Source organism: Arachis stenosperma, chromosome 3 (genome assembly GCF_014773155.1).
Source record: "Arachis stenosperma cultivar V10309 chromosome 3, arast.V10309.gnm1.PFL2, whole genome shotgun sequence".
Lineage (NCBI taxonomy): Eukaryota > Viridiplantae > Streptophyta > Magnoliopsida > Fabales > Fabaceae > Arachis > Arachis stenosperma.
In genome coordinates, this window is record NC_080379.1 from 161619263 (window position 1) to 161629175 (window position 9913).

General features: G+C 40.2%; 1 protein-coding gene across 1 annotated transcript; it reads left to right on the forward strand.

Moving 5' to 3' along the window:
- The first annotated feature begins 537 nt into the window (after window positions 1-537).
- Window positions 538-3763, forward strand: LOC130968865 (polygalacturonase-1 non-catalytic subunit beta-like). The gene is made up of 2 exons (XM_057894340.1): window positions 538-1656; window positions 2685-3763. Exons 1-2 carry the CDS (start codon window positions 595-597, stop codon window positions 3468-3470), a joined length of 1848 nt encoding a protein of 615 aa, XP_057750323.1. The 5' UTR covers window positions 538-594; the 3' UTR covers window positions 3471-3763.
- The last annotated feature ends 6150 nt before the right edge of the window (window positions 3764-9913 follow it).

The following is a 9913-nucleotide window of genomic DNA, read 5'->3' on the forward strand; positions in this document are numbered from 1 at the left end:
AGAAATTATAGGTAACTAATATTTTTCATTGATTTTATTTTATTTTTTATACTAAAAGTGTGGACCTTCTAGTATTATCTCTTTATACTTACTATCTCTACGATAGAATATATTTAAAAAGCTTTTTCTTATTAATGTGCCATTTTTTTAAAATGAATTATTTAAATACCACTTTTTCTTAAGATGGCAGATGATTTATTATATTATAATTAATTATAATAACATAAAATGGGTGATAACTAGATAACTAATTTTAAAAGAGAATTATTTTAATATTAAGTTTAAAAAAATAACACATTAATTAAAAAAATTTATTTAAGATATTATACATTAATATAGTATCTAAGTATATTTACTATTAGTTATTTTATATTTAATAAAGAGATATTAAAATATATTTAAAATATTATATTAATATAATATCCACATATATTTCTTACTAATTTGATATAAACACTTCTTATTATTATTATATAGATTATAAGCTTATTATAACACTCCACAGTCCACACTCCCTCCTATAAATTCCTTGATACAACAACGAAACCAAACCACCAATTTGAAAACACTCTCTTCTGCCCCAATCTGGGCAACATGATGAGCCCCCTTTTTCTCCTCATCCTCCTCTTCTCATCCCTCACTGTTGGTTTCTCCGGCCGCGGCGGAGACCAAAATCCGTTCACACCAAAGGCGTACGCGCTGCGGTACTGGGACAAAGCCATTCAAAACACGCTTCCAAAGCCATCCTTCCTCACCTCCAAGGCCTCACCACTAACTGCCATTCAAGCCGCCAAGTACGCAAAACTTGCCGCCACCAACGCCCTCACCACGCGCCTCCCCGAGTTCTGCTCCGCTGCGCACCTCCTCTGCTTTCCTGACATCACGCCCAATCTCTCCAAGCGAGACAAGAGCCAAAGCTTCTCCGGCTACGAAGACGGCCAGAACTTCACCAGCTACGGCATCGGTGGTGCCGGAAGCGTCAACAACTTCAAGAACTACTCCGACGGCTTTTTCAACCCCGGGGTGAACGAGTTCCGCTCCTACAGCCGAAGCTCCGGTGGCGGCAGCGAGACCTTTACAGGCTATGGAGAAGGCACCAACGTCGTCGAGGAAGGCTTCAACACCTACGGCAAAGGTTCCGGAGGCGGCACCGGAGAATTCACACAGTACGCAACAAACTCAAACGTCCCAACCCTCCGGTTCTCGTCGTACGGCGAGGGAACCGGCGGCAGGCAAGAAAGTTTCTCCAAGTACAGCGACGACGGCAACGCCGGAGATCAGACGTTCTCGAACTACGGCAAAAGCGCTGCCGGAGCCGTGAGCGAGTTCGACAGCTATGGTAACAACTCGAACGTGGCATCGTCGACCTTTGGTAGCTACGGCGCCGGTGGCGCGGGACAGAACGAGACGTTCACGAACTACGGGATAAACATGAACGTGCCTGAAGAGAATTTCAATAACTATGGGGCTCGAACCACCGGAGGAACGCAATCATTCACGAACTATAGAAATCAGGCGAACGTGGGTGATACCTCGTTTTCTTCGTACGATAAGGGATCAAACCAAGGAGCGGCCAATTTCACCAGCTACGGCCAATCCTTCAATGAAGGCTCCGATACCTTTAAAGGCTACGCCGTCAATTCTACGGCGGCCAAGGTTAGTTCTATTATTTCTTTTCTACCTTACTAACATCACTTACAAAATTACTTGCAAATAAAAATTTAACTATTTTTAATATATATTTTATATCATTAATTTATTAATTAATTTTTAATATATACGTAGAATTATTATAAAAATTTTATATATCAATCTTTATATATTTGTATTATATTTAACGTTTTATATTGTCAACTTTTTTATAATGAAATTCTATACATTAATTTTTTTTATTTATATTTATGTAAATTTGTAAGTAAATTTTTTAATAAAAACTAATTAAGTTTATCGTTAATTTTTTACAATTAGCAAAGTTAATTGATTTAATATGATATCTTAAGAAAAAGTCTAGGGGCCAGCAGTTTTATTGAATTTTGGCCAGCATGTAACCAGCAGAGAAAGGTGAGTCATTAGATAAAATCTCACACCATCAAATCATCATTAATGATTAGTTGATGGCTAATAATTACAAAAATTACTGCCCCTAGCATTGCTCATATCTTAATGATATGAAATTATTATGTAATGATCTAATCACATTAATTGTTTTGATAATTATTTTAATTTTTTTTATATATACGGTAGTGTCAAATTATGTGTGTTAGATTCTCTAGGTGTGTGTAAAATATTAAAATACTAATATTTTTAAAAAATATTAATTTTTTTATATTTATAAAATTATAAAAATTCAAATATAAATTATTTTTATATAAAATTAATAATAAAAATAATTAAATAATTTAATAAATTTAATTAAATTATTATCTAATAATTATTAGCTATTAATTTTATATAAAAATAATTACTTATAAATTTTTACCTTTAAAAATTTAGCCTAATTATTTATGTGCTATCATAAATATAAAAATTAGTTATTTATTTAATCTTGAGCGGGCATAGATTCTTTCTAATATTTTTAACTTTGTTACTTTCAACGCACGTAAGAATATTTCAGTATTTTGAGTATTATTAATTGTAGTAACTTTAAGCATTTATGGCTTTGAAATTTGTTGGTTGCATAAAAGGCTGGGTTCAAAGAATACGGTGTGAACACGACCTTCAAGGAGTACAACAAAGACGGTGTCTCCTTCTCCGGCTACACCAACGCCACCACTTCTTCAGCGCACGTTAGTGGCAATCTGGCCAAAAAATGGGTGGAGCCAGGCAAATTCTTCCGCGAGAGCATGTTAAAGGAAGGCACTATTATGCCCATGCCGGACATCAAGGACAAGATGCCCAAAAGGTCATTCTTGCCCCGCTCCATTTTGACCAAATTACCCTTCTCCACCTCCGAGCTCAAGCGCATCTTCAAGGCCTCCGATGAATCCTCCATGGACAAGATGATAAAAGACTCCATGGGAGAGTGCACCAGAGCTCCCAGCGCGGGGGAGACAAAACGATGCGTTGGATCTGTGGAGGACATGATCGACTTTGCAACTTCCGTTTTGGGGCGTGACATTACCGTTAGGAGCACCGAGACCGTTAACGGGTCAAAGCAGAATGTGATGGTGAGTAAGGTCAAAGGGATCAACGGTGGGAAAGTAACCAAATCTGTTTCTTGCCATCAGAGCTTGTTCCCTTACTTGTTGTATTACTGCCACTCGGTTCCTAAGGTTCGGGTTTACGAAGCGGATCTTTTGGACCCGAATACAAAAGCTAAGATTAACCACGGTGTTGCCATCTGTCACTTGGACACCACTGCATGGAGCCCAACCCATGGTGCATTCTTGGCCCTTGGATCAGGTCCTGGTAAGATTGAGGTTTGCCATTGGATCTTTGAGAATGATATGACTTGGACCATTGCTAATTGAGGAACGACGGATAATAATTGTTCCGATCGAAGCAACCTCCATCATCAGTTAATAAGATTTTACTATTTTAGTGGTGCTTTATTATTAGTTTTTTTTTTCCTTCCTGTCATGCATTCAGGGTTTTGGTCCCGATATAGTTTATATAGTTGTTAAAAAATAACGAGAGATTGCCTTTTTAAGTGTGTATTTTATGGCTTGTATCTCATGGTAGCTGTAAGCCAATGCAACGAATCAAATGTGAAATGTGCATTTTGAATTTACATAACAGTAATAATAAGTACCGTTTAGCTACACATCTAAGTTTTTACCCAACATCTATTTAATAAAAATTGAATTTTATGGTGACTATACGAATCGTTGACAATATTTAAAAAGAAATGTAATTAACATTAAGATTATATTTTTATTATATTATTTGATAATACTTATAATTTGGTCACTTTTTTATTTAATAAAATAAAAAATTGTTAAACAATAAAAAATAAAAAAGTATAAAGTATCAATATACTATCTACCAATTTATTGTCAATAATAATTAATTATTATATTTTAAACACATGTATAAAAAGACACATCTAAAAAATATATATATAAAGATATTTTCATTAGACACCGTTATAAAAAAAATTTATTAAACACATCTATAAAGACACTTCCATTAAACACAGTCATAAACAAGAGTTGGCAGAAGTTGACAAAAATACTGTTGATAACGGAATTGTAAAAAATATCATCTTAATTTTAGTTCAAATTTTATAGTCATCATAACGGCTGTAATTATATCTAAGTATAAAATGTATCTTAAAATTTCCAGTTTAATTTAATTTTTTGCGTTTGTTTCATTATCTAATTCTTAACCCACATCATTTATTTCATCTGCCGGATGTATAAGTATTGCTTAAATAAAGTATGAGATTGCTTCCTAAGCTTGTATTTTGTGGATAAAATTATCATGTGCATCAGTGCATATAAATTATTATTGCTTTAAAAAAAATATTCGTTGCATTATTTTAAATTATATTTTATATTTTAATATATATTTTATATAAGTAACTGATTTAGTTACAATTTTTAGTGTATACAAATTATAAGTGTTTATGGATTTCAAATAATGCAACGAATATTCTTTTGGTGACCTTGTAGTTTTTGGGTAACCATCGATTCAACGAATACAAATCACGTCTTCTTGTATTTTGTATTTTTAGGGTAGTAAATATATAACTGTTACGGTAGGTAACCGGAAATTAATACGACGAATGGCGTTTGGCGGCCCAAGTGTGTGATGGAGGAGAACTCCAGGTAGGTCCGCAACTCGGGAGGTTCCGTCCGACTTGTGCTCGCGTGTGAATGGGGGGTGGTACCTGCAAAGACACTCCGATGCCTAAGTTAGCAAGGGTGTGAGCAGGTCTAGAGAGTATTGGACTTAGAAATACCTGATTGGTGTCAGTGCACTTATAATGGTGAGCCAATAACCACCGTTGGTGTAGTGCCGTATCTTTAGGGTGGTAACCGTCCCTATTATCTTGGGGAGGTTAAGATATGGCTTTATGAGGCGGTTAGAGAGATTTTAGGGGCGGTTACTCATTTGAAATGAGTGTTTATCTGCCAGCTAATCTCACATCCGACCTCTTCAGACCAAGTCGTGGTTGGTACCGACTTCTTATGTGAAGGTCGGCACTTAGCAAGGCTCTAATCCTTTAGATTAGGCCTTTTAGTTGGACCCGGGCCTTTGCATTGGGCCAGGGTATGAACAGTGCCCCTACTTGAGCCCAAATTTTCTTAAAAGTTTGGGTTCAAGTATTCAACTCGGGTGCGTAGTCGACTTGTTTGAAGAAAACGTGGGTTTTAGAAACCGACGTGATTTTCGCGACCTTTTGTTTCTGACAGTTACGTCAGTTCAAGCGTCGTGTCCGTTGGGGAAGTGTTGAGGGCTTTGGTAACGGTGCAATCTCATTAATGACTGCTTCGTTTTTACCATTATGCCCCTGGGTGTATTTATAAATACTTTCCCTCTCTTTCTATTTTCCGTTTCTACAATCTTTCAAACTTCTCCTTATCTTGTTCGTGCTGCATTCTTGCGTTCGAAGACTTCTGTTCTTTCCAACCTTCGTTTCTTCGGATAAAGGTTAGTTTTGTCTCTTTTATGTCATGCTTCGCATTTGCATGTTTTGTTTTGTGAGTAGATAGGTCGACCTGTAGATTCTGGCTTCGCATCTCTCCTCTTTAGGAGCCGTGTTTTTTTATTTTTCTTTTTCTTTTTCTTTTTGTAGGTTTCTGCCACTTTTCTTTGTATAAAAAATGGCTTCCGTAGATGTTCTTTCTTTGTGGGTTGATGACACTGTTCTTGGGGAGGAACCCCTGGTCGATGCTGAGTTTATCACTCATCTTCGTACTCATCACCGGCTCTGTACTTCGGAGGAGGACGAGCCAAAATATGAACTAATAATCCCGGGTCCTGAAGACCGGGTCTGTTTTGGGAGAGAAAATGAGGCGGCCCCTCATTTTTTCTTTATGTATGAGTGCATGATCACCCGTTTGGGTGTTTTTCTTCCTTTCTCCGATTTCGAAATATCTGTTTTGCATCACTGTAGAGTTGCCCCTACTCAACTTCACCCCAATTCTTGGGGTTTTCTGAAGATCTACCAGTTTATCAGCCATGCTCTGGACTTTCCGACCTCTTTGAAGATTTTCTTCTTTCTTTTCCATATGACTAAGCCCTTTAGTGGGCTAAACAACAAACAGCAGTGGGTATCCTTCAGAGCCATACAAGGTCGGAGGATTTTCACCCTTTTCGACGAGTCTTTTCACGACTTCAAAAACTTCTTTTTCAAACTTCAAGCTGTAGAGGGTCACCACCCCTTTTTCCTGGATGAGCATTCCTCTCCCCGCTTCCCCCTTTATTGGTCGCCGCCTTCCTCTTGTGAAAAGTATGGTCCCGATGACCTGGACGAGGTGGAGGCGGCTATTGTGGGGTTTTTCCGAGAAGCGTGGGGGAAATCCCCATACTTGGATACCCGGAAAATCCTCCAGGGAACACCGACTTTTGTTCAATCTCAATTAGGTAGTGCATGCATTCCTAATTTCCGAGTTGTTTCTGCCGACTTGCATTCTACCGACTTGTAATTTTTGTTGTTTGTTTTCTTTTGTAGATATGGCAAAAAGGAACGCTCAGGAGGCCTACCAAAGGGTCCAGGAAGCCAAGGCGAAGTCCCGGGCTAGGTCCGGGGGTGCCAGGGCGATCACCTCTCCTCCTCCTCCTCCTCCTCCTCCTAAGAACACTGGCACTCCTTCTCAACCCATTGTCATTTCTTCCTCGAGTTTGCCCCGACCACCCCCTTCTGCCCAAATTCTCTCCGAGCCCGAGAAGAAGAAGCGCAAGACTTTAGAGTCTGGCCCTTCTTCTTTTGATGGTGGGGTTAAGGCGGATGCTCTTGCATTCGTCCGAAAGAACATCTATCCTTTTATAAATATGGATGATGTTTCTGTTCGAAACCACCTTACCACCATGGCCGAGGAGAGTTTTAGGACGGCGGGTGTTTGCGGCAAACTTTTGGACATTTTTGAGAAGACTCCCCTCAGCTCTTTGGGGGCAACCTCAAAAGTTGAGGAGTTGGAGGGGAGGCTTCTTCTTTTTGAAAAACATGAGAAGGAGTTGAAGGAAGAGAGAGATAAATTGAGGAAGGAGAGGGATCACCTTAGGGAGGAGGTAGGTAAGCTGCGGGCTCAATGCACTTTGGAGGCAAATTTGAGGAAAACAGCACAAGACAGCTACCACAGTTTATTTCAAGATATTGTTGCTGTGAGGAAGGACTTGCTGAACTCTCGGAATGCATATGCCGAGTTGGAGGACTCTATCGCCGATGGTGCCGAGGAGTCTTGGAGAATTTTCTTGGAACAAGTCAGAGTTATTGCTCCCGACTTGGACCTTTCTCCTTTACATCCCGACAAGGTAGTTATTGATGGCGCCATCGTGGATCCTCCTGCCCCCGAGGTCATTTCCGAGTCAGACCTGAAGACTCGGGGGCAGAGGATTATAGAGTCTCCTCCTCGTCCTAAGGATGCCTCGGGTTCTTCCTCCGTTCCTCCGGCCGGTCCTGGTGGCGCCCCTCCTGAGCCTAGCGGTGGTGATTCCTCGACTCCTTTGAAGAAATGACTCTTTATTTTTTATGGCTATATGGGGGCCCGGCCTGTGGGTCCCCTCTTTTTTAAACTTTGTTTCTCTGTCGGTGGTCGTGAACAATTTCTTTTTGGCCTTTTAAGGCCGTAAACAAAAATATTTATGGCGATTGCCCCTTTTTAAACAAGGGCGTAGAAAAATAAATGCCCTTTTTTGGATAAGGGTTCTAAGTTACTTCGTGCGTGCACATGCTTTTCTGTTTTGGATATGTTTGATCTTTTCGGAGAAAACCTTTTGTTAGCTTGCATTGTTTTCTCGAGCCTTTTTCGTGCAAAGGCTTGTATGCAACCTTTAAGCTTTTTCGGGTTTTCCTATCTCTTTTGTTATCCTTTATACTCGACTTTACTTTAGTGAGTTTTTATGACTTAGGTTATTTTTGCGATGCGTTTTTCATTTACTCGGAATATATCCGAGTTTTTCTACTCGGGTTCTTGTCTTCGACTTATGAGTCGGACTGTTCCCGAGTTTAATACGATCAGCTCATATAACCTCTTTACGCCGACTTGTACCTCGTCGTTTCATCCTGACGACCATGTTAGGTCGGTTCATGGGATTTTCACGTTTTGTCGAGCTTAAGTCGGCGCGTTTCGTAGAAAAGACTTATAAAAATAAAGGAGGATTTTAAGAGAGATATTGTAAAAAAGATCTTTATTAATTGGGAAGGTACCTTTTTGCTACTAAGGGTCTTGACAGCATGTTTTCCCTTAGCCTCTACTATGATGCCTCGTTAAAAACCCCTCTCCAGAAAAAACCCTTTTTTTTTCTTTTGGGAAAAAATCATGAAGCTGGGAAAAGAGTACATCAGGGAGTAGAGTTCGCTTCTAACTGTAGTACCTTTTCATATTACAAGCATGCCACGACCTTGGTAGCTCAGTGCCGTCCAGGTCGGTTATTTTATAATAACCTTTCCCTAACACTTCCTTGATTTTGTATGGCCCTTTCCAATTTGCGGCGAGCTTTCCATCTCCTGATTTGTTGACTCCAATGTCGTTTCTGATTAGGACCAAGTCGTCTACAGCAAATGTTCTTCGAATGACTTTCTTGTTGTATCTGGTTGTCATTCTTTGCTTTAATGCTGCTTCTCTTATCTGGGCATCTTCTCGGACTTCGGGGAGCAAGTCAAGCTCCTCTTTGTGCCCCTGTACATTTCCGACCTCATCATGGAGAATTACCCTTGGGCTTTGCTCACTGATTTCTATAGGAATCATGGCTTCTACGCCGTAGACTAGTCGGAAGGGTGTTTCTCCTGTGGCGGATTGGGGGGTCGTCCTATAAGCCCATAGCACTTGGAGGAGCTCGTCAGCCCAAGCTCCCTTTGCTTCATGTAATCTCTTCTTCAGTCCTGCCAGTATGACTTTGTTAGCTGCCTCGGCTTGCCCATTGGCTTGTGGGTGTTCTACCGAGGTGAATTGATGTTTGATTTTCATACTGGCTACCAAACTTCTGAAGGTGGCGTCGGTGAATTGGGTTCCATTATCTGTGGTGATGGAATAAGGTATTCCATACCTTGTGATAATGTTTTTGTAGAGGAACCTGCGACTTCTTTGAGCGGTGATAGTGGCTAGTGGTTCTGCTTCTATCCACTTTGTGAAGTAATCTATTCCCACGATCAAGTATTTGACTTGTCCTGGTGCTTGGGGAAAAGGACCTAACAAATCCATTCCCCATTTTGAGAAAGGCCAGGGGGAAGTTATACTGATGAGCTCTTCTGGTGGAGCCACGTGGAAATTTGCATGCATCTGGCATGGCTGGCATTTTTTCACAAAGTCTGTTGCATCTTTCTGCAAGGTCGGCCAATAGAATCCTGCTCGGATTACTTTCCTGGCCAGCGACCTTGCTCCGAGATGGTTTCCGCAGATCCCACTATGTACTTCCTCCAACACCTCGGTGGTTCTTGAGGTCGGTACGCACTTCAGCAATGGCGTTGATATCCCTCTTCTGTAAAGGACATTTCTCACCAAAGTATAATGTTGTGCTTCCCTTCGGATCTTTTTGGCCTCTTTCTCCTCTTTGGGGAGGATGTCGAATTTCAGGTATTCGACTAAGGGATTCATCCATCCGAGGTTTAGGCCGACTACCTCAAGTACCTCTTGTTGATCCTCTGTTTTTGATACCGAGGGCTCTTGGAGGGTTTCTTGGATCAGGCTTCTATTGTTCCCTCCGGGTTTGGTACTTGCTAACTTGGATAGGGCGTCAGCTCTGCTATTTAGATCCCGAGTTATGTGCTTAACCTCGGTTTCCGCAAAGCGCCCGAGGTGTTCCAGGG